General features: G+C 46.1%; 7 protein-coding genes and 1 pseudogene across 9 annotated transcripts; 4 read left to right on the plus strand and 4 right to left on the minus strand.

The window, feature by feature from the left end:
• Positions 1–540: 540 nt before the first annotated feature.
• Positions 541–629, plus strand: BDCG_16821 (annotated as a pseudogene). Its single transcript has one exon. The product of its transcript is annotated as a tRNA-OTHER (tRNA).
• A 688-nt stretch (positions 630–1317) lies between these two features.
• BDCG_03932 lies at positions 1318–4674 on the plus strand (the record flags this gene model as incomplete). 2 transcript variants are annotated; one of them, XM_045419600.1, is made up of 3 exons in its annotated part: positions 1318–1474; positions 1579–3443; positions 3511–4674. In XM_045419600.1, the coding sequence occupies 2 exons, from the start codon at positions 1318–1320 to the stop codon at positions 2076–2078; spliced, it is 657 nt and encodes a 218-aa protein (XP_045280689.1). In that variant the 3' UTR covers positions 2079–3443; positions 3511–4674. The 2 variants fall into 2 exon arrangements, with proteins under 2 accessions (XP_045280689.1, XP_045280688.1); XM_045419599.1 differs by having other exon boundaries at positions 1579–3413; positions 3479–4674.
• On the minus strand, positions 3707–3922 carry BDCG_03933 (uncharacterized protein; the record flags this gene model as incomplete). Its single annotated transcript, XM_045419601.1, has 1 exon — positions 3707–3922. The coding sequence occupies one exon, from the start codon at positions 3920–3922 to the stop codon at positions 3707–3709; it is 216 nt and encodes a 71-aa protein (XP_045275863.1).
• A 2516-nt stretch (positions 4675–7190) lies between the features above and the next one.
• On the minus strand, positions 7191–8710 carry BDCG_16822 (uncharacterized protein). Its single transcript, XM_045426017.1, has 2 exons — positions 8133–8710; positions 7191–8071 (listed from the first exon to the last, which is right to left on the minus strand). The coding sequence occupies exons 1-2, from the start codon at positions 8286–8288 to the stop codon at positions 7922–7924; spliced, it is 306 nt and encodes a 101-aa protein (XP_045280690.1). The 5' UTR covers positions 8289–8710; the 3' UTR covers positions 7191–7921.
• Positions 8711–12107: 3397 nt separating this feature from the next.
• BDCG_03936 (uncharacterized protein) lies at positions 12108–14755 on the plus strand. Its single transcript, XM_045419602.1, has one exon. The coding sequence runs from the start codon at positions 13629–13631 to the stop codon at positions 14337–14339; it is 711 nt and encodes a 236-aa protein (XP_045275864.1). The 5' UTR covers positions 12108–13628; the 3' UTR covers positions 14340–14755.
• A 772-nt stretch (positions 14756–15527) lies between these two features.
• BDCG_03937 (uncharacterized protein) lies at positions 15528–17214 on the plus strand. The gene is made up of 2 exons (XM_045419603.1): positions 15528–15843; positions 15906–17214. The coding sequence occupies exons 1-2, from the start codon at positions 15688–15690 to the stop codon at positions 16821–16823; spliced, it is 1074 nt and encodes a 357-aa protein (XP_045275865.1). The 5' UTR covers positions 15528–15687; the 3' UTR covers positions 16824–17214.
• Positions 17215–17517: 303 nt separating this feature from the next.
• On the minus strand, positions 17518–21418 carry BDCG_03938 (guanine nucleotide-binding protein subunit alpha). Its single transcript, XM_045419604.1, has 6 exons — positions 20242–21418; positions 19772–19989; positions 19351–19693; positions 18848–19260; positions 18648–18791; positions 17518–18578 (listed from the first exon to the last, which is right to left on the minus strand). Exons 2-6 carry the CDS (start codon positions 19887–19889, stop codon positions 18535–18537), a joined length of 1062 nt encoding a protein of 353 aa, XP_045275866.1. The 5' UTR covers positions 19890–19989; positions 20242–21418; the 3' UTR covers positions 17518–18534.
• A 1249-nt stretch (positions 21419–22667) lies between these two features.
• BDCG_03940 (alpha-actinin) lies at positions 22668–26890 on the minus strand. The gene is made up of 4 exons (XM_045419605.1): positions 26318–26890; positions 26125–26191; positions 24344–25951; positions 22668–24234 (listed from the first exon to the last, which is right to left on the minus strand). Exons 1-4 carry the CDS (start codon positions 26566–26568, stop codon positions 24007–24009), a joined length of 2154 nt encoding a protein of 717 aa, XP_045275867.1. The 5' UTR covers positions 26569–26890; the 3' UTR covers positions 22668–24006.
• Between the last annotated feature and the right edge of the window lie 371 nt (positions 26891–27261).

A 27261-nucleotide genomic window follows, 5' to 3' on the forward strand; every position in this document is an offset into this window, starting at 1 on the left:
CACGGTCACACAGTCAGTCTAATCAGAGATCTTTTGATAGATTCAATTCAGTCCGCGAAGAAGAAGAATATCTCGACATTGATCACAGATAGACTGACCGCCGGAATCATGAATTTCATGTTTAATTTCATTTGATCTGATCTCATACATTTCTTGGCATGAATCTCACTGAGACTGACTATCAAAAAAACAGATAAAGTGACTATATATCAGATCTTAAAATGAAACCATGACTTGAAAAAAATGAGAAAGTGGTTTTATTTGATCTCATTTAGTCTCATTCTTAGCATAAAGTTACTATTTTTAGACATTTTAAGGTTTTTTTTAGACTATTTTTAATTTTTTAAAAAGTAACACTTTTTGATAACACTTAAATAAGATTTAAAGTCATTTAAAGTAATAAAAATAATTTAAATTGAGAAGTGGAAATCATGATCTCATTTGAAAAATGTGACAAGAGTAGACAGTAAGTCTCACTGGAACAGTATAAGACTACTATCTAATGTTAAAACCATGTAATGGGATCAGTTGAATTGGTAAGCCCCGGTGGCCGAATGGTTAATGCGGCCACCCGGTAGCGCCTTGGCGTGGGAAACCAAGGCGTGTGGGTTCGAAACCCGCAGGGGATACATTAAATCCGGAACTCAAGCACCTCAGGTTCCTAATAAATACAGAGGTGTACAAATCGCTCCAATAAATCGCTCTATGTTCCTGGGCTGGGAAGTTATTATCGCATGTATCTAATTGTCACTCCTTTGTATTTCCTATGTTCTTGTTATCTTGGCGTGGTCTCAACACCTGTATTTCCTCCTGTATAACCAACACTTGGCCTGTATTTAACATCACGCAAGGACTCATCATAAGCTCCGCTTGCATATGAGTATAATGGAAGAATAATAATAATAATAATAATAATAATAAGTTGAATTGGTAATGAGACTATCAAAAAATCTGGTCCTGGTCCCAGACACGGTCACACGGTCAGTCTAATCACAGGTCAATTATTTTGAAGGAGTAGCAGGAGGTTCAGGAGGTTCTGATGGTGAAGGTGCAATAGCAAATAAGTCCATATTGAATCAGAGATTGATAATAATGAGTATAGGGATCGCGTACGTATGGAATAAGAATAATGAATGAGAAGCTTGCTTCTTATATTATATGAGGATATTTAGAGACGCGGCACCCCAGAATGAACGTTAGAATGCCACTAAAATATTAGGGCGGCACTAACGAAAACACCGGGGCATACCTGCGTAATGTTCAGGTCAGGGGGTGCCGGGAAAATTCTGTTTTCACAAGCAATACGTCCGCCACAATATGAGCCTAGTATCCGATTCCGATGGGAGCTCCCACAGTAGAAAGCGTCGTGCGGGTTCTCCTCCGTCATCAACTTCCAGGGACACGAAGACAATCTCGAAAACTTCAAGCACCTCGGCCTACAGTCGGAATTTTCAGCAAAATCTAATCGACCACGGTGTTTATCCGGACGGATATGGATATCCTGATGGCCAAATCCCTTCAACACCAAAAAATATGAAGGAGATAATTGAACGATTAGCTGAACCCTGGCCCTCGCAGATACACATGCATCTAAAGAGAAGTCCATCACAACCTCAGTGATTCCAATTCTTGATGGTGATATCAGTGACCCGAAATGTGTTGGAGGGGACTACTCATTTAGAAATCTTACTTCTTTAACTGATGGAACACTGGCTGCTGCTAAACCAGATCACTTCTATGGTGCATGTCCTGAGCAGCTGAACCATCAAATCCGTGTAGATCTTAGCCATCATATTGTCCCGGATGATCTCCCAATGGCACCAAACTTCGTTTTCGAGGCAAAAGGCCCTGATGGATCTCTTGCTGTAGCCACACGGCAGGCATGTTATGATGGCGCACTGGGTGCCCGCGGGATGCATGCTCTACAATCCTACCAGCAAGGTGAACCGACCTATGATAACAATGCTTACACTCTTACGTCGACTTATCATGGCGGTCAACTAAAGCTATACACCACTCATGTTAGCAAGTCAGACAATCCAGATAGTCATCCTGAATATTTTATGACACAGCTCTGATCATTTGCACTCACTCATACTTCTGAGGCCTTTTGACAAGGAGCTTCAGCGTACCGAAATGGCCGAGATTGGGCACTAGAAACAAGGGATGAACTTACTAGAGTGGTGAATACAAGGTTCTCCGAGGCTCGGTCTCCGCATTCATCTATATTCCAACACCGGACGACTTCCGATTTAACACCCATCCTGGATGATTCTGATGGGTCAACTGAGCGTGATGAATATCAAAATGCCCAATGGACCTTTGCGGCTCCAGTTGAAGAAGAAGAAGTGCCTCGAGGAAATCCCAAAACGCCGAAGATCCGTGCCAGCGAGTCCCTTGGTACGGCCGGTCATGCGGCCAGCTAAGCAACCGATAAGGCCTCCACACTTCCGAACTGAAGACGTGCACATGAATATGGTTCTACATCGATGCTAAAAATCGTGCTGTGAATTATTAACCGTGCTGTGAATCATTATACCCACTTTTTGTGCAATTCATTTAGCTAGTTTCCGTTTGAAATTATTAATGGTTTCTTGATTCTTCGATCCCAGGGACTCTGTAGCATTGAACTGATGTCCACAAGTTGGTTCCACAAAAGACGTTTGGTCCAAACGGGATGGGGCGGGGAAGTGGCAGTAGTTAATGCCAAGACAAGGGCAACTTCGCTGGGAGCGAGTTGTTTTATCCCTTTGAGTATTACGCATAAATACTTCGCACCGCCCTACCACCAGCCTCGTCACGGTGATAACTGAGTGTAGGGTGTCCTGCGATGGAACAGTCTCCGCAGCTATAACGAGGATCATTTCGGCCCATCCCGTTCGTTAATTGGTCCAGAGGAATCCAACGCGCGTGCGAACCTTGGTAAATCTTTTTTCATAACGTGCTCCGATCAAACAATCCTGGGGCCAAGGCAACTCCGTCCACACGCAGCCGGCATGTTACTGAAAATATAAGTCGATAACGGAAATTCTGCCAACTGACCCTGTGACTCAAAAAAAAAATGGAAGAGAAAGAAAATGGAGACAGGACATTTAAGCGCCGTGGTTCATCATACCCCAAACTCTCTTAATCTGAACATGTCCCTCAAAATACCCCGCCCTTTGATGACCTTTTGTTATTAAGTCCTTTTTTATATATAGGAAAACTGCTCATGCACATACTCTCCTGAATATTTCCTAATAGATATCAAGTGTCAATTCCTCGAAAGAGTGCACCGTTGCGGTCACTTACCACAAGTCCCTAAGCAATCCTTGCGGCGAAGCTAGGGCAAAGGAAGAGGTGTGCACTGTAGGAAACTCAGCCCACGCTGTCACCACCGGCGCGGCTGGCTGTGGTCTTCAAGGATGTTGATGGCAAGGCTCCTCCTATGCGCGAAGGACCAGGTCGGTGGTAGCCCATCTCGGCTAATAATAATTAGGGACACTTCCCCCTAGCTAAAACTTCCGCTAGGTGGCTGGAGCGACGGCGGGTTCGATGAGACGGATGTTGCCTGGAGCGAATATTGACTGATAACGAGTTTATCGTCAACCTGACGCTCATTCGAACTAAGGTTGCCGGTCGCGATCTCTTCACATTATATACTGTTTCCTGTCTGTTTCGTGCGAACCAACGTGGCGGTCGAGGAAATCTGTTTTCCGGTGTCAAATTAGCCTCCGTTGAGTACGTTGAGTTTTGAAATGATGCAAGGTAGACCCGGTCGCGATTCAGGATCTTTTGTTGTCGCAGCCGCTGCAACACTTTTCATCAACTTCTTCTCTCGATAGTGGTTATTAAGCCCCACCATTGCCGATAGTAGTTGACCGTAAGCCCAGATATCATTTCTCTGGCGCATTTCAAGTGGCGAAGTGAGAGGATCCGACATATCTTGTATTTCTGGCGCCAGCCATTCATGGGCGACCACTTATATCAATTAGAATGGCATTCCCCTCGCTATCGATCACCACGTTGAATGTTTTCAAATCCATGTGCGTATTATTATTACTGAGATGTATCTGGTTGAGGGCTTCAGCAATCTGTAGCGCCCACCTCCGCCATGGGTGATTGCTTCTATGTGTCTTCTTCAGTATCCCCTCCAATGCCCCGCCCGAATGGTAATCCAACAGGATGTGTCGAATATGGATTACTTGAGATAACGACGGCAACTAGCTGCACAATGCTTGGTATACCGCGAAAGAGCCTAAGATTCTGTACTTCTCGCTGAAGAACCACACTATCCCATGGGGTAGAAAGGCCTATCGATCTCTTTGTAGAGAAACCTTCAAACTCTAGGCGTCTCTGGGGTTTTTTTTCTTCTTTCCATCTAGAGAATACTTTGACGTGCCATTTGTTGTGGCCCAAACGAACAATAATGGCGTTCAGCGAGAGGGCCGGGAACCTCCAATGCAACGGTAAGACTCGTCTTCCTGGTACGTCCGCGGGACAAGTTTGACGCTACATAACTCCATCAGTATAAGCACTTCAAATTGCTCGTCCAGGTATAAATGTTGGCAATTTAAGAATAGCATTTTTTCAGCCCCGGTCTTGCAATCCTTGCAATCAACTAGCTTTAACACTGAATCCTATAACTAGAGCTTGGAAGCTTACGTAACGTATCCTTTGTTTTCTCGGTCGCCCATATCATATCATATATTAAAAATAATATAAATATCTTTCTATATATATTTATTTATTCATTTTTATAGTGTGTATTATAAGATGTTCCGGAGTATATACTCCGTAGAGGAGATTCAACTGACCCATTTTGTGCCAAGTAAGGACCTCGGTCAGCTCACTAGTGCTGATGTTGCTATGTACAGTAACTTACATAACATAGCACGGGGGCGTTGGAGGTCCTACACAAGCCCTAATCCATCCGTATATTGGCCTAATAGGGCATCCGGCCGACAAGACAAGATCCATGGATATAATTACACAACCAACCACCTCCTCCGACATTTTTTAGCGGGAGTGGGGGTATCTAGGCAAATTTCCCATATATCTCATCATTGACCTCGGCATTGAAAGCTCCCTATACTCAGTCCAACCCTGATCCGGTAGTTAGCCGGTTGCGATGGATCCGCTGAATATTTCCCAAGCAAGCAGGCTTAGGACCATTGTACGGATGACAGCTGCGAAGAATCCAGAGTCTACTCAGCTTATAAGAGTAGCATAACTCGTTCAAAGCCAATCCAGAAAGTACGTCTTCTATGACTAGATCTTTCTGATTCCTGCAGCAATCCTCTCTATTGCAATCTTTTTCCTATACCAAGTTATAACTTCAATTTTGTTATTTATCCAGCATCATGGTGATGAAGTCCCGCTGGTCCATTGAAATCCCAAACACATCGTTGCTGACGGTGGTATTCAAATCCCCCACGTATCCTCTATCCAAGACGAAGAGGTGTTTTTCGGATGCTGCCCGGCCAGATACTCACTTTTTTACCGTCCATGAGTACCGTCTGTGGTGCCAGCGCTTCGCTGCTGGGCTTCAAAAGGCGGGCCTGAAGACAGGAGATCGTGTACTCCTATTCTCCAGCAATGATTTATTTTACCCGGTGGCCTTCATGGGCATCGTCATGGCAGGTGGGATCTTCACGGGAGCAAACCCAACTTATACACCCAGAGAATTGGCGTATCAGTTGAAGGATTCCGGGGCGACATATATGCTATGTGCAGATGGGAGTTTAGACACGGGGATTGCTGCAGCCGAATTGATTGGCATGGGCAAAAACAGGATATTCGTGTTCGATAGCGCGTTGTTTGATGGGAAGGGAGAAGGGCGCAAGGGCTGTCGATATTGGGGAGACCTCATCGTCTCACCGGTGGAGGGAAGCAGCTTCTCTTGGGACACGCTATTAACACCCGAAGAAGTGGATCGAACCCTTGCCCTCAATTACAGCTCTGGGACTTCTGGGGCCCCGAAGGGAGTACAGGTAACGCATAGGAATTACGTCGCAAATCTGCTCCAATTTGACTATTCAGCGTACTTGCGGAGCGATTGGGAAGAGAGGGATAGATCTGCCCGTTGGCTATGTTTTCTTCCCATGTACCATGCCATGGCGCAAAACATATTCATCGCATCGTCACTGTCGCGAGGAATACCCGTTTACATCATGGCGAGGTTTGACTTCGTTCAGATGTTGGAAGCGGTACAGAAGCTCCGGATTACGAGTCTGACAGTCGTACCGCCGATCGCTGTCGCCCTTGCGAAGCATCCACTGGTCAAGAAATATGACCTGAGCAGCGTCTTGGCTGTCTCAAGCGGAGCGGCCCCGTTATCCAGAGAAATCTCAGAGGAAGTCGAAGCTTTGTTTCCAGCAGGGAAGCTGTATGTCAGACAGGGATGGGGCATGACGGAGTATGGCTAGCCCCTGTCCGCGCTTATTCTTTAATTTTTTTTGGAACCTAGCTAATGTGCCCGTGCTTTTTCTTTTTCTTTTTCCTTTTTTCGACAGGACTACGTTGTCAATGCTAGGATGGGACCCCAACGATCTGGGAACTAGCGCATCTGTTGGTGAATTAAATGCGAATTGCGAAGCAAAGATTATGGCCGACGACGGAGTGACAGAGCTTGCGCGGAACCAGCGAGGCGAAATCTGGGTCAGAGGCCCTAATGTAATGAAGGGCTACTGGAACAAACCCGAGGCCACCAAGGAGACATTAACAGAAGACAGGTGGTTGAAAACAGGTGACATCGGATACGTGGATGACACAGGAAAGTTCTATATCGTTGATCGAATGAAAGTATGTGAACCGCTGTCAAAATTGTCTATCGCAGGAATCATGCTCTAACATGATGCTTAGGAACTTATCAAGGTGAAAGGCAACCAGGTTGCGCCGGCAGAGCTAGAAGGGCTCCTTCTTGAACATCCCGCGATCGCGGATGCCGCCGTGATAGGAGTAACAAAGTAGGTTCTTTTAGCTTCCAGGTTCAGTATGCGTGAATGTACAGTACCAGCTAATGAGTATCCTTCGATAAAGAAACAACGAAGAGTACCCCCGTGCCTACGTCACCCTCAAACCAGGGCAAACCGCTACTACTGAGGATATCACCGGCTTTGTCAAACAGAGAGTGTCGCCCACAAAGAGGATCACCGGAGGAGTTGTGTTCACCAACCATATACCGAAAAATCCGTCCGGAAAGATCCTAAGAAGAGTACTTCGGGATCAAGCACAACAGGAAATCCGCCAAGAGAGCGCAAAGTTATAGTCATTGTTCTTAGAAAACCTTACGAGGTTCATTTCAGTGGAGTCTTTGTTAGTTTGAACAATTCTATTGGTAACGTTAAAGGCTATAATAGGTTGTTGGTTAAAGTGAAGTAATTTAATATGTCTAGAGTGCCATAATGTATATGAAGTTGGCGAAACGCAAATATATGAAAACGCTATGGTAGCTGGATATAGCTCAAACATGACCGCTGAATATCAGCAAAATTAGCTTGAAAAACAAATAAACTACAGAGTCAGGCTCATATCGTGAACAGCCAAGCAGGCCTTGCCGTTCGTTGATATCCATCCATTCAAAGGGATATCATGTGATATAAAAAGAGGCTGGCTGGAGTGTTATGAAACAACCTGGCAAGAATTGCTCCAAATCTATCTCTTGATTCTCGCAGCGGAACATTGCCCCATTCCGTCGCACGATGGAATATTAGATGGCATTTTGTTATCCAGTGCCGTCCCCCAGACTTCCTACCCTGAGCCTCCAAAGGCCTAGGATAATCGTTCTCCACCCTGGCAACCGAAGGTTGAAGTCAGGTTCAACAGGATATCTGGGGTGCAAGATCGAGAGAATCACTAATCGAAGGACTTGAGTATTCATCGAACACTGAAGAAGAAGAAACAAGCTGGCATCCAATCATCGCAATATCATATACAACGCCTATATTCTTGCTTCCTCCGCCAGTGCAACAGCGTCAAATAAACCCTTTCTTCCAACGCAAATACTGTGGCCTGGTGTTTGTCTTCTCTGATCTAACCTTGGTAGGATGTACTCCGTACCACGGACCGCAACGAAAAGCATGTTCCTGAACTGGTTAACTCAATGGTTAGCCCGACGGACCCAAATGTTGTGACTTTGCGGTCGAGTAAACCTTCTTCACATTCGACCAGACCCCCGGGCAGGGAGGATTCGAGGGATAGGCACCAAGATACCACTGTCTGCAACGCATACACTTGAATCTCGCTCTTTTGGTACATCCAGCTACAGCCTTTATGACCATCGATAAATTTTTTGAATGACCTGGCATTTTCGATGAGCAGGAAGGACTACAGTATACGGTATCTCATTCGAGGGGGGGCTAGGTCTGTTGAAGCCCCGGCGGGCATTTGCAATGTCATCAGCAGAGCGTGCTTCCGCGCCCGCGTGTGGGATCTGAATATTTATTTCCGTTGGAACGAGCAACACGCATACCACTCGAGGAATACAGAATCTCCTCTCTGTTGCCAGCAAAATTTCCCCAGCGGCGCTCATTGCAGTCCGAAGTTTCCGGCGGCGATCATGTAGCTGCTATTTCAAGCGTACGCTGCATCCGTCTTCTTCACGGTTATTGTGTTAGCGGCGCAAACTATTGTGGCGACCCTGGATTCTAGATCCTTTGAGCCAGGTCGTCGAAAACGAGATGAACGGCTTTGTCGATGTTCATAGGATATATGTGTTCCGCATCTTGAGACATCGAATGAGCTGCCATTTGAGAGGATTGAGTGATATTTCCTGACTAGGATAGTGGAATTTCAACTTGGTGAGGGCAAAGATTGTGGATGTTAGAGCTGAGCTCTAGTTGCCTTAGTTCCCACAAGTCCTATCATTCTTGTCATTTTGGTTAAATCTTGGGCATCGCCCTGCGCAGTGATGCAGTTTCTTTTATGATCGAGGCTGATTGGAGGGATGGCTCGTTCTCATGAAGAATACGGAGCAGGTGTCTCTGTTCTTGTTTGAAGTGCCACTCGCGTATCCATCGCCTATTTGTGGTTTGCCCCTTTCTATTCTTTAGTTCTCCATTGCTTTATTTATTTTATTTTATTTTTGCTTTTTCTCCATCCCCCATCGTCCCTATCGGCCCGGCCGCCCCTGTCGCCACATATCGAGGACCTTCGGTCTTCTATTTTTATTGATTTGGATAGTCTGTACAGATAGGTCGACGGGGTGGATTGAATGATCCCACTACCAAACTCTATCACTCTCTCAAAAAACCCACTCTCTCGACGGCCCAGCATCCACATCCAATCGATTAAATGAACCGTTACCCAGTGATTTCCAAGCTCTGGAAAAGGCCATCAGTTCATGGAGGTGAACAGCAAAATGGGAACTACAAATGATGGCGATACCTCCGGAGAGTAGAACGTGCATGATGTTTCTTCTGCGTGTTCGTATCATCACAAGACCCTAAAGAGCTGATTGACTGAAAATAGGCGAAAAGAATCTACTCAATTTTGGGCCTTCTGTTTCCTCCACGTTTTATTCGTTCCTCTCCTTTTACACAACTATCCATTTAGAAGAGTAATTACGTCGTTCTAGGGGTCAGTGTGGTGATGTGTCAAATCCGTATATCGCCTCCTGCCGACATCATTCATTTCTGTGTTAAACATTCGATTGCGCGAAAGTCCAGTAATATGGTGATTCATAAAGGGGGAAAGGGGAAAATATCCAGTTGGATATCTCGGATTTTTGGTTGGGGGGGGCAGGTGTGAGTTCGTTGAGCTAGGTAAAGTAAGTATGCAAAGCACCAGAGACAGAGAAACTTCAACCATTTGGATAGAATTCTGGACAGTTCGTGTCATTTATCATAGACACAAATCCCGAATATCACTGACCAGCCTATCTAATCTACCAATTCACTAAAAATTCCATCTTTCGTGGGACATAAGGAAAACATGTTGCCTGCCATGATGGCTGTGGCGTCGTTGACGTCAAGCCCTTTTTGCTCATTCGTTCCTTGCATCGGCGAGGTTGGGCTGACAGCCAGTGAAAATAAATTCTCGTTCTTGAAGAAACCCGAGTTGCATGCTTCCTACGCCCAATAAATTTTTAAAAACTCCCACCTTAGTCTCCACTCACGCGGCCCCCAACTCGCGATGAAAAACCTCTCCATCATAATCGCCGCTCCGTCGCCTTAAGTGCAAGTAATGTGTAAAAGCGTGGCGGTTGACATGAGCAGGGGTTCTAGCATCAGCGCTCGCCATCGCCAGGTGAAGGCAAAGAAAGGGAATTGAGAAGCATTGCATCAGCAACGGAATAAGCATGCTCACACAACATCGAAATACTAAATCGTCTATACCGGATCGCAAAAAAGAAACGGCAAACTGGGTGTGCTAGTCTAGGATGCATGCCATCTTTGTTTGTACCCTCTCTCCCACAAATTTGCCAGTTCTGCTAACTTCAGCCAGGAGTGAGATGGAGAGTTTACTCAAGGAGAGCACAAGTGGGTGATTAACATTGATATACTCCTGCTATTTGCGGTATAATTGTCTCTAACTTTGTTCCTACAGGTATCGGACGAATCGAGGCTATCTGTAGATATGTCCGTCCGGATGGCGCACCTCTCCCAAAATGGCCAGGCTAGTGTGTGTGAAAGACTTTAGATATTGCATGGCAAACATGTAGCTACAGTCCGTCAAAATAAACGTGGCCAAATCAACAGGGAGCGATTCGGGGGCGTGGCAAAGTGACGCGACACTTTTACATCTAAGGTAGCGAACGGATTGAGGTCTCAGTCAGGCGCTGGAAGACAATCGATTTATTGGATTGTTCGCCATGGTTTCGTCTTCCGTGACATCTGGGTGTGTCACTTGTACACTCCTGGAATGTAAGGGCAGTTGAAGGAGGGCGAATTCTCTGCTATTTCCAATCCCCTACAGTCTGATTTGGGATCTGGAAACTATCGACCTGGTAGGAGGACCTGCAAACGTCACTTTGATCCTCTTTCAAAAGCTCATTGGATGGCAATGCAATGATTACTTGGCTCCCAAATATGTCCTAACATTAGTCATAGGCGAAAGGTTTATGCGCCATCATCTTCATATTCACGGAGATAACTGAGGGCAGAGGCATCGTCACCTGCGCTGGGGCTGCGTGCTAGTAGCGTCTGCCTTGAAGATCGCATAGCAAAGAAAAAGCCGGCATTTTTCTCCACTTCTAAGCTGCTGAATTCCACCACAATATAAAGACAGCAATAGTACAATAACTAACGAATATATACAGCCATATATGAAGTCATGGTTGCTGTTGCTGTGTTATTGACAATAATAATCAAGCTCAAGTTCAACGAAGGCTCGCACTTCTATTAGAATATGTTTGGAAGTATATTTCGATCTTCATCTTAAGACGCAAGTCAACCGGTTTGAGACGTGAAATTTGACCGGAACTACAGCTGACGGCGAAGCTGTGCTCCTCATGTGAAAAATGCGCAAGCCGGTCAGCTTCCATCGTACCTTAGTGAAGTCATTTAATTTGGGTTATGTGACCGTTCGTAGGCTCACCGAATATCTCTTACAGATTGTGCCGGAGTACGGAGTATGCGCTAAATATAGAGATGTAAACAAAGGACGAAATTTTTGATATGGGAATGGAACGACAACTCCGAACGCCTAATTGTGCCAACAGAGGGCTGGATTACCAGGTTCGACCCCGAAAACTCGGTCGATGGCTGTGATGGCGATGGTTAGGGTTTTCACGCGTCTCTAAGATCGACCATTCGGAAAAGTTTATCAGTAGGTGTACTCCGTACCCCGTACATTGGTTCAAAATAAAGAATTCTGTGAGTTGTAAAAAGCAGTTGCTCTCAATTTGTCAAATTGGCGAAGGCAACAACGGCGACCAGCGAAGCAATTTCACATTCTCGGGTTCATCGTGTCAGAGAACGGCGATGTTGGGTTCGGTAATAAGAATAATGAGCAGAGCCGAAACTAGCTGCGGATGGAACGAACGACTTCCACATCTTTGCTTTCTGGTCTGGTACTTTTTTCAAGAAACCCCTTTGACTGGTCACAGGCTGCAAAGGGTATCTGCTTATGCCAGTCATGAGCAGGCACTCAGCTGAAACTGTGCGCACTTTTGCGGCTCTTGTGGGCGAAAATCCTGCTAGTCCTTCCCAATCACGCGTTCTCACATATGGTTGTGGCTAGAGACTCAACTTGCAGGCAGCAAACGTGGTAAATATAAAACTCCATCCATGGAGATTGGTCGATCGATCCAACGAGTGATTTTGAGGCGGGGGGCATGAACTCTTGATGTGGAGTTCGCGCATCCTGGGCCATCAACCGACAGCAGAACATCCAGTCTGATCCAGACCAGGGATGCGAGGGCTAGGGTAGGCTATTTGGCCTAGCGCGAAGACAACCTTCCAGTCTCAGCCTTTGGGATCACCCGGAGGAATCCTGGCTGAGCTGAAAAACTACCTGCGACTTGGCCGCTAGTGTTATTTTAAGCTATGGAATGGGCCGCATGGCCATCCTGTCACTAACAGATTTTGGGATTTCCTGGATTTTCGATAACTGCTTGCAGGCTTGTTAGCAAAATTCTCGTCTCTTGACGTGTTTGTTCTTACATTGCCACAGTGGGAATTAAAAGTTTTTGCTTGCTTCCCTTGCGTCAGTAAGATTTGGCGGCTTCGAAAAAGGGCACGGGAGAAAATCCTGCTTTGTATTCGCCTCTGACAAAAGTGCATTGATGGCCATTTCTTCTGTAGACGTTGGTCATCCTGCTCCTCCCGCACTGCTGGTGATTACGAGCTCATGAACGTGCTTTAGCCCGCCCTGGCCTAATAATGATGTGGAAACAGCTATGTTGGTAGATTGTCTGATGAGCCATCCATTATTGGCAGGATGAAGCAATTGCCAGTTTCTTGTAGACGAGGAGCTGATGGCGTTGGTTGGACTGAGCTGACCCTCCAATACGTACTGCGTAGAGCAGATCGGAGCAGTTAGATCAAAGCTTAACCCAAGATAGCCCATCTCCAGCATGAAGCTTTCCTCGAAGTTGTTCTAGCATCCACCTTCGGCGATGCAGGTGGGTGGGAATCAGCTCCACGTTGCAGTTAGTTACCCCTCCGCCAAGTACGTCAACCCGCCAGTTTGGGAAATTGGGGGATAAGACGGTGCAGCTTTTTGAGATTAGCTAGATAGCTGTTCTTTTTCTGCTTTTAGCATATACCTGGGGCAAACAGCAGCTTGCCATGAAAGCCAGACGCTGGTCGGCGCTGTGTTGGTTGGCTGAAGTGGATGTGGGATTGCAGACGGCGGCGGCGAACTTCTACTGCTTACGGAGGATTGGATAAGTTTTATTCAGTTTCATTGAAATGTAGGTATAATAAGAACCCCTGACACCCTCACCCCTTGCCATTCATCGCCGTTTGTCTTTCGTTGTTTCGGGTCAGCTTCGCAGGTGTTGTTGTGTTTGGAACGTTCGTCAACCCTGCGCAGGCTCCGCCCCTTTTTCCATAACGCATCATCGGTCAGGTCCATGGCAGGGACAGGATGAAATAATCATCATTCGCAATTAAAATCGAACCATTGTATCTCAATTGAAAGGAATCAATTTATTTTCTTTTCTTTTAGTCGTCTTTTAATTTTGTTTTAAAATCTCAATATCCATGGCCCCGACAAATGAAACGCAGCGCCCCCAAGCGCTTCCTACCCTCCCATCATATTTATACATCCTTATACCAGTTTTCGTCCTAATATCCATCGCGTCTATTAAACGCCGTAAGAAATCACGATTTCCTCCCTCCGGTAACACAAAACATAAAGTTTTTGCGCCAAAATTTTCCGAGAAGCCCATCACCACCGACGAGGAGAATGCAAACTCCATCGCACAATGTGCCACCAGAAAGACGTTACCTGGGCGTCAAGCTCAACAACCTGAGTCCAACGTATGTATTTCAGGTGATCCATCTAAAATGAAGTCTCCTGAAGAAAACGCAACCCGATCAGCAACACTTCTTGACGCACAAGCCCAGCACTGGCATCAACTTCCCAATCATCAGCCGATGCTTCTAGCTCAACAATCCCCAATTCCACCCGAGCTACCAAGGCGAAACTCTGGGGATTCGCCAGGCCCTCTTCAGATGCTACCACCGACACCTCACTGGCAACCTGAGGAAACCGCTTGTCTCGCTGACAATATGAGCAAAGCACATCCACATCCACATCCACATCCGCATCCGCATCCCTTGGGTTCTCCGGTGAGGCATAAACAGCCTGTCGATTTCCCACAGGTTCAAAGTGAGGCGGTTCAGTTTTACCCCAGGGCGGGACCTGATAAGCGTCAGGCCTGGAGACGGAGAATCCTCGAGTGTAATTAAGAATAGGAGAAGTTCACCCAAGTTGTATAATTTCCATCATCTCTTATTTTTCTTGATATCCATTGGGAGGGATTTTGCCGCGGGCCATTTTCTAGATATTTTCCTTACGAGATGTTCTTGCTTTTTAATGACGTTCCTTACCGTGACCATAGTCGACGGAAACAAATAATGTCTTTCACGGCGCCTCCAAAACTGAGATGGCGAACTTGAAATTAAAAACAATGATTGTTAAAATCTCTTGAAAATCTCTTAAAAAATGAACAATTTATCTTCACCTTCTGTCACCATCTCTATTCCTGCAGTGCTAGGGCATGCAGAAACTCCGGTTCTGATCTCCAGGGTCCGCATCGTCAGGAACAGGGCAAGGCCTCATAGGAAATAGGAGCAGCACATTCCGTATATTAGCTGAGTTGAAGCAGTCTGGGTATGTAGGTGTGAGCACCACTTTTTGTATGAATCACCACAAGAACTTGCGTGCGGCTGGTTAGCCATTCGACATAGCCGTGACATCCCGATAGCATCTGACGATATAGGATAGCTTGGAGGAGAAATTCTTGAACCATTTCCGCGACCCAACGACCTACTGCCTGAGCAAGGGCATGGTGGGGTTGAATTAGAGTAATGTAGGACACTGGGGCAAAAGAGCTCGATCACCACCAGGCTTTTACTGGTCGTGAAGGGTCCGAACCATTCCACTTATGTCAACAAGTAAAATGAATTGGAGGAGTAAACGAGCCACCCTCCGCAAGAAACGAATGGTGTTGCAATCAGGAGATAAAAAGGCGTGGATATCAAATGACGGCAAAAGGAAACTGAACAGAATTTTTGAAGCAGGGGATAAAAGGTTGCGATACTCTGAACGATTGTCAATAAAGTAAGTATGAGAAAGAAGAGCATGCAGGAGTTATAATTTCATTCTGTCCAACCCATATAGAAGGAGGAAGAAAGACAAATAGAAATAACGAGCAGAATATAACATGCAGGGGTAAAGCCTAGCATGCTAAAAGAATTGTCTCCTCATGCTGGGAAGCGTGTGGGATACACTTCTTACGGCGGACGTCGAGGCGCATGGGTAAGCAAGGTCAACAATCGTTGTATACAAAGATATTCATTCACGCTGGCAACCATCGTGTGAGATATTCGCTTTCTGAGCAGTGTTGCCGTCGCTTTGCCTGTTCGCCCACGACGTTTCAAGCAATTTCAGTCACCCTCGCGGCTCGGCTTATCTAAGCGCTGACTAACCGTTCAAACCCAGGCTCTGACGTCGCTATTTTGTATACGAATATATTGAAGTCTGGCAACTAACTACAACTCTCGACACCGTCTTCGATTTGTCGCTGTTTCAACAATGGTGCGGAAGTTGTCTGACTCCTATTCTTCCTCCGACGTTACATCCATCAACCTCACCCATCTCCTTGCCCGCCTCGAGAACAACCTGCTATCTCCTTCCGCAGATCTCAAACTGCTACGTCGATCTCCCTATCACCGAGCTAGAGTTGGAGCTGTGAGCATACAAAGCAAATCCTACCTATATGAACATGGCTATCCACTGACAGCTTCTGAAAGAACATCGAATATGCGCGAACCCTAATCCTGAAACTCGAACTCACCCTCCCGAACATCAAAATCCAATCGCGCAAACATGCTCTCCAGACTGATCTTGCCCAGAAGCGGCAGCAAATCAAGACTCTTAAAACCCATCTAGACGAAATTGCAGCCGCTGCAGCCGAAACGGATCCAGATACCCAGACCTTCTCGTCGGACAACGAGGATGATTTGCTACCAACACCAAGTGACAGTACCCCAGATACAACATCCCCACCGCCAACCAGAGGAGCAGACCAAGCATCAACAAGACATGAAGAAGTAGAAGATGAGAGAAAAGGAGAAGAAAGCGAAGCAGAGGAGACCACCCAAGAACGAAGAAACGATGAACAAGTTGTAGATAAACCTCCATCACCATCTCCAACACAACCACGAGAGCCATCACCATCAAACACCTTCCGCAGCAGACACCCCCATCACCACCGTTATCCATCATCATCATCAGCCACCACCCCAACGGCCACAACAACAGGCACATCCCTCCCCACCGCCACCACCACCACTATTAGACCCCTATTCCCCAACCGCCCAACCCCCACCACCTCATCCACCCCCTCCGCACAAACCGCCCTCTCCCAAAACGAAGCCGAACAAGACACCCTAACCACCTCCCTCCTCGCGCTAGCCACCCAACTAAAAACCTCCACGCAGAACCTACACACGAGCCTCGAGTCCGAAAAGTCAATCATCGAGCGGGCGGCGGAGGGTTTGGACCGGAGCACGACGGGGATGGAGGCGGCGGGGAAGCGGTTGGGGGCGCTGAGGCGCATGGCGGAGGGCAGGGGGTGGTGGGGGCGTGCGTTGATGTATGTGTGGATATTTGGGCTGTGGGTTGTGGCGGTGTTGATTGTGTTTGTAGGGCCGAAGTTGAGGTTTTGAAGAACGAGGGGCCGGGTTGGTTGGTTTATGGGAGTTGGTTTATGGAAGTGGGTGGTGCACTGGTGTAGATTACTTCATGCGGGGGGGGGGTTATGGGATGGATGGGACTTTACTCTATCTCCTATGGAAGCCCTATGAACAATTATTCTTTATTAGTTTTGTTTCGTTACGACTACTACTCGTCTAGACAGCCCTGGAGATATCGTCTTATATAACTACCACATACATACCACATGTATGCAGCATGCCAGCGCAAAAAGACTTTATTCGTTCGTTGGTGTGGCCCGTGGCCCGTGATCCATAAAGTACCCCAACTCACCCATTACCCCCCCCCCCCCCCGGGTAAAAAAAAAAAAAACCCTTCGGGGCCTTTTTCCCCCCCCCCCGCAAAAAACCCAGGTTTTTCCCCCCCCCAGTTTTTTTTCTTGGAAAATTATCTTTTTTTTGGGATTTTAAAACCCTTCGGGGGCCCCCTACCATCTCATTTATTTATTTGTCTTTTGCCCCCGCACAAACCCTTTTTTTTGTAAAAAAAAAAAAGGAAAAAACCCCCTCAACACTTTGGCCCCCGGCGGTGAAAATTATACTCCGGAGGGAGAGTAAGACAAGAAGTTCTCCGGGGTGTTTGGAAAACCCATATTAGCACACCCAGCCCACCTATACACATATCAGATTGACCTCCAAAGGTAAAAAACGGCGATAAGTGGGTATTGCATTTCATTTCCTGCCTAAAATCTGATTTGCGAATTGTTTCAAAAAGTAGGGAAAAAAGGAGGACAAGTAGCAGACATAAAAAAAAAAAAAAAAAAAAAGCAGAGGGAATTGGTAGACAAATAGCCCGGTCAGATAAAAAACCAAAAAGCTAATGTGTAGAAATCCGCCCGCTGATACAGGCAGAGCTAAGGTTCGAAAACAAGGCAAATAGCGAAACAAATAAAACATACTCAAGTAAAAAAAAAAGAGAATGAGAGAAACCCCATGGTATTTGAAGAAATAAAAGAAAATGGAAATGGAAATTCGATAAGAGGGAAACCCATATAAAGTCACAAGAAATACAGAAAGTTAAGGGGAAAAGCCCCAAGAAAAAAAGTAGGAGAAAAAACAAGAACACACGCACACACAGGTACATATCAAGGGATATAACAAGGGAATTAGAAAGGGAAATAAGGAAATAAGATATCGAAATAAAAAAAGAAAAGAAAAGAAAAGAAAAGAGCAAGCCGAGTAGGAAATCATGCAGTAGGAAAAAAAAACAAAAGGAAGGTGGACAGTTGACAGCCCTGCAGCACCGGGGGGTTTGTTAAGATTGCGCCATCAGAAACCAGGGCGGCAAGAGGCAACGATCGGAGTGGCACCGTATCATTTTATCTCCTCAGACCAAGAGGTGGGGAGCGAGGGGTTGTAATCAAAAAAGAAAAGGGAAGATCGTATGTCCCGTAGTTGCGGTACTGACGAGAGGTCCAATACGCCGTATTTTGTTTTAGAGTAAGGAAAAGGTCTCAACGCCATTGTGAGCCCAGTAATAGGCAAAGTAGGAGAGGGATAGATGTAAAGGAAAACTTGGACGGCTCTGTTTGGTGGCGGTGGTTGGGCGTGGGGCAAATTATTCTGAAAAAAAGGGGGAAAATCGAGGGTGATATCAAATACAGATGAAATGAACAGAAATAATCTAAATTAGTGGGAGCCAAAAGACCTATCCAAAAGGATTTCGTTATATCAATCCACAGAGGCGAAGGTTGTCTTGGATGATTATATCTGGACTCGGAGGGTCAGCAAAGTTTCGAATCTAGATATATGCAGGTATTTCAATTGGGAGTCACATACCGTTAACTGCCATCATAACGAACCGGATTTGCGATGTGTCAGTAGCGCAAGTGAAATGGGTATAGATTTGTTTCGTTTCGGCCTGGTTAAGCGATACGAAGCGATTGAGAATGTAGTCGCACGCGGCAGTGTACTCGGGACCACCTAGTAGAAAGTGTTAACATCCAATTGTCCATCTCCACAACACGGGGTAAGCAAACCTTCGTAGTCAGGGAAGTAGTTCTTCATCGGGCTGACAGGCAACTTCTCCTTGAACCGATCAATCTTGTTCAGGAAGAGGATGATCGAGGTCTTGGTAAACCATCTCGAGTTGCAAATAGAATCGAAAAGTGTGAGAGCCTCCTGCATACGGTTCACGGTTTCGTCCTCGAACAAAAGCTGGTCGTACTCTGAGATTGCTACAAGGAAAAGAATGGTGGTGACGTTTTCGAAGCAGTGGATCCACTTCTTACGTTCAGAGCGTTGCCCGCCAACGTCGAACATACGGTAAGTGAGGTCGCCAATAATGAACGTTGTCTCGGTGATACCAGTAGTCTTGACACGGGAGCGGAGGACGTCCTGATCGCTGGGCAAATAATCGGATCCAGCAATACGTTTGATGGAGTCGAAGTAGCTACAAATCTTGGTAAGAAGCCGAACTTTATCTAAAAATAATAAAAATAGAAATAAAAAAATATAATTAAAAAAATGGAGGTAAACTTACTATCGTGCTGAGTCGTTCAGCTGATACTCGCGAGATCGTCGGAAACATTCTTGCACACCAGCATCGTTCCATAAAGCGTCAATGGCGTTGCCAACATCAGCAGGTAAGCTGTCGCCTTCAATCTGAGCTGGTTGAATGAAGATGGTCTGAACATGGTATTCTGCACGCTGGTCGTCCAAGGGAATATCAAGACCTTCCATAGCTTCAAGAATTACACGCATTGACTGCACGGTGTTGCTGAAAATGATTTCCTTGAAAGACTCCCTCTCATCCCGCGAATAGGAACCCTCGTGGATGAGTTTCATTTGCTTCAGAATGGTAGATTTACCGGACTCGCCAGCGCCTGGATGTATTAAAATGGAGTAAGCCAAAAGCTTGCATGCATTGGTCTAGTAATCGTAGAAAGGAGTCGACTGCTTACCAAGTAGAAGCATCTTGATCTCATTCTTCTGCAGCAGCTTATCTCGTTTGAGCTGGTTCTCAATCTCCTCGTTTCTGGCCTTCCCCTCCTTATCCTCAGTGCTCATTCCGCACCCCATCTTGGCGGTTCAAATGTGATATCTAAGTAACTGCGGACGAGTTTTCGCGAGGTAGAAAGAGCGATAGATCACTCCAAACGGGTTTGGGCGAAATGGGAATCTACACACAACACAGGTTGGTCGATCAGTATGTTTAGGGAGTTCAGTTAATCTTAAATGTGCATACTTGATGCGTTCGCGGCGATTGGGGTTTTTCTTTCTTTCTTTTTTTTTTTTTTTGGGGGGGGGGGGGGGGGGGGGGCAGGGAGGAGAATAGTGAAGGGGTTGATTGGTGCGAATGCCACCGTCCCGAAACAGCGGGCGACACCTGGTTTGCTTGCTTTTAGAAATAAAACGATAGCCTGTTACTCACGGTAGTCTGACTATCCACGAATTGAACCAAAGACAAGTTAAGTTAATCCAGAACCGTCTTCAAAAATGCCTCCAGCCTTTTTTTATGCCAGGGTAAAACAGGTTGATCGACGAAGAAAATATGTGGTCGGGTGAAGTAGCTTGGGCGACCAATCTCAATCGCGAACAGTACAGTGAACGAGCGTTTTATTTTCACCAAAAAGGCCGGCCTGCTTTCAAGCTGAGGATAGCCAAGTCACAACTCCAATCCAAGATAACGGAGATGGAGATGTAAGGGGGGCGAGGGGGAGAGAGGCGATGGATAGAGGTGGAAGGGTGATAGTGATGGCGGTGATGGCGGTGATGGCGGTGATGGAGGTGGATTGAAGTTGAAGCTGGACGAACAATGGAGGAGAAAGAGGAGAGGAGATTGAAGGAGACGGACGGGGAAGAAGCCGGGAAGGGAAGGGGGGAGGAGGGAGATTGGTTGGCAGTGGTCGTATGGTATGGTCACAGCCCGCATATAATACGCCCACCTGTTCCCAGCGCTTGCAACACACGCCCAAACACCGCCCGCAGCCCCTCCCCCAACTGGCCCCCAAGCCGCCCAAACGTCCACTGGGGACACACTGGAGACACACTGGAGACACACTCTCTGGCACAAGCTCGCTGCGCTGCTAGGCGCCAAGCCAGCGGTGGGTACGTGAAATACGCTTGTACGGCTGGCACAGGCCGGCCGGAGAAAGAGTTCTTCCCGGCACCACCACCACCACCGCGATCCGGGTATTCTTACCCCCAGCAAGAATAGGGGGTAAGTTTCATCTCAACGAAGTGAAATCCATAATAATAATGAGGTCTGCTTGGACTGCAGGCGGTGGTGAGGATTTTCGCTCTTAATATAAAGGGAAGAATCTTCTACAAGTGGATATTCTTAATACACCCATACTGACAAACGCGCATCCCCCCTTTTCCAGGGCCAATCAGTAGAGTACGCAGCTTCCCGCCGGTCCCCTCGTCCAGCCATGAATACCTCTCACAAAGTGTCTCCCAAAGAGACAAGAGGGCCTGGAAATGATAGCAAAAACGAAGTATCGTCCCCATTCAAATTCTGCTGAAGAATCGGCAGATTGTTCTGATAGTGGACCATACATAAACCGCCACTCCGAGCAGCCGAGGGAAAATATAAAAATACAGTTCATTTATTATTGGCAGACTGCAACTGGGAAAGTATTGTACATGTACATACATATGTCGCCACTGGAATCCCTATCAGACCCATTCTCGGTTCCGAAGAATCAAGAAAAAGAAAATACAACATGCAAATAATTATTCAGCCAAGTTGATCCATCCTTTGACGTGATGTCGCTTGTTCGCTTTGAGAGTCTTTGGCGCTAACCTCCCCTGCTCCAGGGCTAGAGCCGGCGTTGATTTGATTCTTGTTTAGCGAATAATATTCTTTTGGCACCGCTCGCAGCCCAGAGTTTCCACGAGCCGCCCTAGTTTACTGCTAAGAATGCTAACCTTGTCTCAAAGTTTTAATTTCCTTCTGCTCCTTGGGGGCAGAGCGCTCTCGCATGAGCATAGTATGAGTATGAGCAATGTCTGGCTACACAACAATTCTCGGGAATGGCCTGGGAAAAAACACATATACGAATCCTTTGGAATGTGCATATCACACGGAGTACACAGGCGCCGTTTGGCAGTTCAACGGGGCTCCAAATTCGGTCCGTCAAGAGACAAAGAGCTTCTGAGCTGTTACAGCTTACAGGGGAGGCATTATTATTATTATTATTGTCCTTTTTCCTTCCACAGCCCTTCCAGAAGCATGCCAGAAGGATCTACGCTGTTATGCAGTCAGTCCAACCGTCGCGCCTAGCATTCTACTCCGTACATGGGTTCCCTTTTTTCAATTGGCTCCCCTTTTTGGAGTTCAAGCCCACATAGCCAGGAAGAAATATATCATATGTAATAACAACACCTTAGTTACGGCAAATTCCGGTGAGAGTCGAATAAAATAATTCATTCCGCTGCCAGGATCACCCTCTCAAAGTCGAAGAATCAATACTCCTCAGCATAATCAAAAAATAAAAAAAAATAAAAAAAATAAAAAATCTGGATTTCATAAACACCTACGTAGCGCCTGTAGAACTGCATTCTTATTATCCCAACAAGTGAGCTCTTACACTATAAGTCGTATTTTCCCCGATAGAATGACTTCCTCAAAACCTCCCTCCAACAAACTGGTTCACTCTAGACGACGTTGAAGAAAATATAAAATAAACATACAACATACTCCATAAACATAAACCAAAAACTAACTTCACCAATTTCCCCCCCTTCATTCCATCAAAAGAGGTTATCTTGACTCCAGACAAAGAGCGAGATTGGGTTTAACGTTTCGCGGTTGACCCCTGTCCAGTCCCATGGAAACGGAACGGAGCAACAACAAATCAGAAAAAAAAAAAAAAAAAACTTCATCTTGATATCAAGTACGTAGTTACAGCAGAGTCTAACTAGAGCTAGAGACGAAAAACGAAAAACAAAACAAAACCAGAAAGAAAAGAACCCTCCCTTAGAACTTAGAACTGGCTGGTGGTCCCAACTTCTCCAGCGCGGCGGTAGTGAAAAAAAAAAAAAAAAAGACGTTTGCCAGTTCCTCAATAATATCTTTTCCCCCGCCTTGTAGTTCTTTTATTATTTAACTATCCTGTTTCAGCAACCTCAGCGCCCCAAATGGCAAAAAGGGAGTTCGTTTCAGTTGGCCCCCGCCTGGCCTGCGGGCAAATGTGACTGCTGTTCGGCTGTTGATATGTACAGTTAAGTACTCCGTAGTTACAGAGAAAATACAAAATATTAAAAAAAAGAATCAGAATCAGAGAAAGAGAGGAGAAAGAAACGGGAAAGTAGCTAGCTATATTGCCTCATCGGATTACTTCGACGAAGGGGATAAAGAGTTACCTGGGATGAGTTTTATACATGTATGGGTGGGAGGAAACGTAAAAAGCAGCTTTGACTCCTCCCCACAGAAATCCCTCTTCAAAACCAACTTGTGAGCTCTCACCCACCCATGGTAGACTTAAAATGGCTGGGTGTACTGCGTATACTGTGTATAGCTGCCCCTCAGATATTTGAAATACGAAGTTCAGGGCGATTGGATCTCCAGAAAAGAATACTGAAAAAAGAGGTCGGGTCGGGTAAGTGGAAGAAACCTCGCTGGCAACAGATCGCACTATACCGTTGTGAATTCTCTTTCCCCACGCAGGCGCTTCGCCGGCCGGAACATTCCCCTCCTTTTAACGAAAATAAACAAAGAAAAGAAACGGGAGGGAGGCAAATCGAATCAGAAACATGAAATAAAAATATTTTCAATCAACAAACTCCTGGTATTATATGTATGTGTATGGATATATCCCCTATGCCAACCCCCATGTAATCCCCCTCTCTAGGCTACCGAGGTAGAGCAGCAGTAAAACATAAAGTAACAAAGCATGCACAGCGAAATGAATGTACTATTCTAAGAGAAACAGCAGCTGGGGTTGTGAAAGCAGGGCTGAGGAGTAGTAAAGAACCAAAAAGAATGTCTGAGGATAAAAAGTGGTGATAAAACAGAAGAGGAGGAAAGTGTATAGGTATGTATATAACTTCATGAACAGGAGAAGGGGAAAAAAAAGGTATATACCTCCTAAAACAAACCGATAACTAACCAAACGCCCCAATGAATCATAACACGACGGCTCCTTTCTGGTATCTAGCTAGGTATAAAGAAACGAAAAGGTACGGACTTTTTTCAGATACCATTCACTAGGTGACTATTCCCAGTGTCACCCAGTTCACTTTCGTCGTCACCATCGCCGTTATTCATCATTTTCTCCATAAACGTAATATAATCATACTTCGGTATGTTGCGATCCTCCAAGAGATCCGGGCCATCATGTCGGGGCATGGTTTCCAGAAGGTTATCGATAAGCTCCTCAGGGATGAGGGAATGCCGAAGATCCAGTTCGGTGACATACGGCTGAAAATTGATACGCCAGTTAGCAATCACACAACAGGAAGAAATTTTCTTCTGGTACAACACTTGGCACGGACGCCGAACATGACTATGGCCAATAGAAGATACATACCTTCCCATCAGCCACCTCTTTGAAACTTTGAAAGACCTGCTCTGCCGTGTTCTGGTCCTCCGTAACACTGACCATGAATCGAATGAACTGCTCGAAGCTGACGCCAGCGTTCCGCTCAACTCTTGCTGGGCCACAGGTTTCCAGAAAAACCTCGTGCATCTCCTCCTCGTCGTAAACTAAACCCAAACTTGCCAATGCAGCTGAAAACTCGATCTCATGCAGGGTATTGGAAGAGTCTCGGTCAAAATGTCTAAAGACAGACTCGAATTCTTCAAGCTGGATCGGAGTGAGATTGGTCATGTTTCTTGCTACCGTCTGATTTTCCAAGAAGGCTAGCTTTTTGCTGACACTCGATTTAACCAATCCGAGTTCGTATGCGAGTTCGTCATACGTATATGTGGTGAAATCATTTTCCTCAATATTGGCCTCTATACACCGCTCTTCCAATTCAGCTATTGTTTCCAGGAAGGCATCTAGAGGCGGAAGGTTATCGTTGAGGCGTTGCACATGCGATAGCTGGTCCTCGACATCCCCCTCGAGGCCAGAAATAGCAAGCGATAGTGTATTGAGGGTCAATGCAAAGTCGTTCGCCTTGTCAGCGAACGAACGCCGCAGGGCATTCTTAATATCACGGATGGTCTCATTTATTAGCTGGCTGCGCTCACGTTCATTTTGGGTTAGGGCACTCCATTCCTGGTCCAAGACTTCAAGCCTCAACTCCGGAGGCGGTTCATAGGCTCGCAGACGGTATGTGCTAAGCTTCGTTTTGATATTCCCCAGTAGAGCCGCAAGATCAGATTTCTCTGCAACCCACTTCCTCTTCTGGTTTCTCTTATATGCCCCAAACTTACTCGCCTGCTCCTTGGCATCTGCATAAGTTCCCTCGAACGACGACTCACGCCATTCGGCTCGCTGCGCTCTAATAGCCTGGAGAAGCTCTTTCATTCTGCGTTCGAATGAGTTCTGCATCTCCCATGCTCCTTGCATATTCATAACAAATTTCTCCACTCGTCGGCCTGCATTTTCTACTCTTTCAAGCTGGGAAAACGCATGGAACCAATATGCGATATATGTCATGAGCGATCGTTCGTCAGGTTTCGCGACGTCGCATACGTCTTCCACATCAAGCAAATCAGGTATACCAATATCGCTCGACGCAATATCAAAAGCCAGCTGCATATTGCCCTTATGGTCGCTCTTGTCCAGAGAATCGAAATCGATAAGATCGGGCCTGTGGATATCAAGCAAGGCACAAAAGGCTAGTCCATCGTTCCAACTCGCCGAAAAATCTCTCACTTCCACTCCCGGATAACAGGCTGTTTTTCTTTGGCACCACAATAACAATCCTTCTTTCGCCGTCATTCCCTCCTCGCTAATATCGCTGATCGTGAATCGTAGAATAAGGGTCCATATCAGTCCGAGAATAATCTTTCTATTTCCGTCTACTATATCCTCAGCGCCAATGTTTGTCATCTGTATACCCCGCCCCTTGACGTAGTCGAGACTCTTGTTTGCATTCTCGAATTTCTGGACCCGCAGTTTGGGTTTGGAGGCATATCGACCGAGAGATTCATTTCCCAGAATCTCAAGTATGTGAATGAGGATGACCTATATCCAACGAGACAACCCAGTTATAAGATTATTCCAATGCGCACGGCCAGAAAAAGAACAAGAGGGAAAGGACAAACAGATGAAAAAGGATATGAAAACAAGGGGAAACAAGAAAAAAACAAAGAAATGTATTTTGAGAGCATTATAAAGGGATAAAGAAAACAACGTACCCCATCAGAGAGGTCCTTGACTAAATCATCAATGGCTAAGTTCCGAACTTTTAACTTGTTGTTAAGCCTGTAGCACCAAGTGGAAAAAGGAAAAAGAACAGTAAGCAAATGGTTAGCCAGCCCATCCAATCTGAAAAAAAAAGGAAAAGGTGTTAAGAACAACAGCAATTAAAGCAGCAGAGCCCGCACCAACCATTTTGTGAACGTTTTCTGTTGGACCGTAATCCATTGCTTCTCTTCCATCAACAACATCACTCGGTTGGGGCTTGCAAAGCCAAATCCAGTTCCAGCGCGACGGTGATAAGAGGCCGAATTGGAATCAAAGCAGCGGTAAGGACTTGGTGGTTTGTTCGGGAAAAGGGCGTAGTGGTTGTAATGATGGTGACTGTGGGAGGAGTTGTGGTGGTGGTGGTGGATAAGCTGTGGTGGTGGTGGAAGCGGCATATGGGCGATAGATAAGCGGTGGTGGTAACGTTAATGTATGTATCTACTATTTAGTGCTGCTGCCGAAGTAAACAAAGCGTTCCTTGGCTGCGAGCCAGACTGCGCCAGACTGTGCCAGCGCGTGGTTACGCCGCAACCAGGTAGTTAAAGGTCCCAGCGCCGAGCCCTCTTTCCCGGGGCAGTCTCCCAGCCAAGTCGGCAACCTTGTTTCAACAACAACAACAGTTCGTCACGACCGGGGAGGGGGATGGTGGTTTATCCTTGACGCTGGCGGTGCTATAGGAAGAGAGGAAGAGTTATGGAGCAATAAGCAGCAGCAACAGAAGTCATTTCTTGTTAGAGTTTGAATGAAAGAAAAAGTCCCGTCTATCTGACAAGGCAATGGAAGGGTTCTTCTACTATTTTTTACTCTCTGCCCCACTGATATACACCCGTTACAATTGGACGCGGGGCCCTACTGAAGACACGTCACAACAGCTGCCACGATGAGCCAGTCACTTCAAAGCTTCACTGCGGTTGTATCTGTAAGTTAAAGACTCAGAAACATCCAGCCTGTGTTAAGGTTCGTTCCTTTAGGTGTTCCGCGACTTAGAATTTTAAAAACGGGTTGCCATGTGCATTTCACCCCCTATTTGTTTCATCCCAAGTGGCGCATAGAGCCAAAATCGCGGTAACTTTAGAACGAGTGCATTT

The sequence above is a fragment of the Blastomyces dermatitidis genome (assembly GCF_000003525.1).
Source record: "Blastomyces dermatitidis ER-3 genomic scaffold supercont1.4, whole genome shotgun sequence".
NCBI lineage: Eukaryota > Fungi > Ascomycota > Eurotiomycetes > Onygenales > Ajellomycetaceae > Blastomyces > Blastomyces dermatitidis.

Coding starts and splice junctions, on each gene's coding strand:
- BDCG_03938 (XM_045419604.1), bottom strand. CDS start 19,889: ATGGGGTGCGGAATGAGCACTGAGGATAAGGAGGGGAAGGCCAGAAAC. Junction 19,261..19,350: donor CTGAACGACTCAGCACGATA/GTAAGTTTACCT, acceptor CAAGATTTGTAG/CTACTTCGACTCCATCAAAC. Junction 18,579..18,647: donor CGTTATGATGGCAGTTAACG/GTATGTGACTCC, acceptor CTCCGAGTCCAG/ATATAATCATCCAAGACAAC.
- BDCG_03940 (XM_045419605.1), bottom strand. CDS start 26,568: ATGCCGCTTCCACCACCACCACAGCTTATCCACCACCACCACCACAAC. Junction 26,192..26,317: donor CAGAAAACGTTCACAAAATG/GTTGGTGCGGGC, acceptor TTGGTGCTACAG/GCTTAACAACAAGTTAAAAG. Junction 25,952..26,124: donor TCAAGGACCTCTCTGATGGG/GTACGTTGTTTT, acceptor CGTTGGATATAG/GTCATCCTCATTCACATACT.
- BDCG_03936 (XM_045419602.1), top strand. CDS start 13,629: ATGGCCCCGACAAATGAAACGCAGCGCCCCCAAGCGCTTCCTACCCTC.
- BDCG_03937 (XM_045419603.1), top strand. CDS start 15,688: ATGGTGCGGAAGTTGTCTGACTCCTATTCTTCCTCCGACGTTACATCC. Junction 15,844..15,905: donor ACCGAGCTAGAGTTGGAGCT/GTGAGCATACAA, acceptor AGCTTCTGAAAG/AACATCGAATATGCGCGAAC.
- BDCG_16822 (XM_045426017.1), bottom strand. CDS start 8,288: ATGCCAGGTCATTCAAAAAATTTATCGATGGTCATAAAGGCTGTAGCT. Junction 8,072..8,132: donor TCTGGTCGAATGTGAAGAAG/GTTTACTCGACC, acceptor TGAGTTAACCAG/TTCAGGAACATGCTTTTCGT.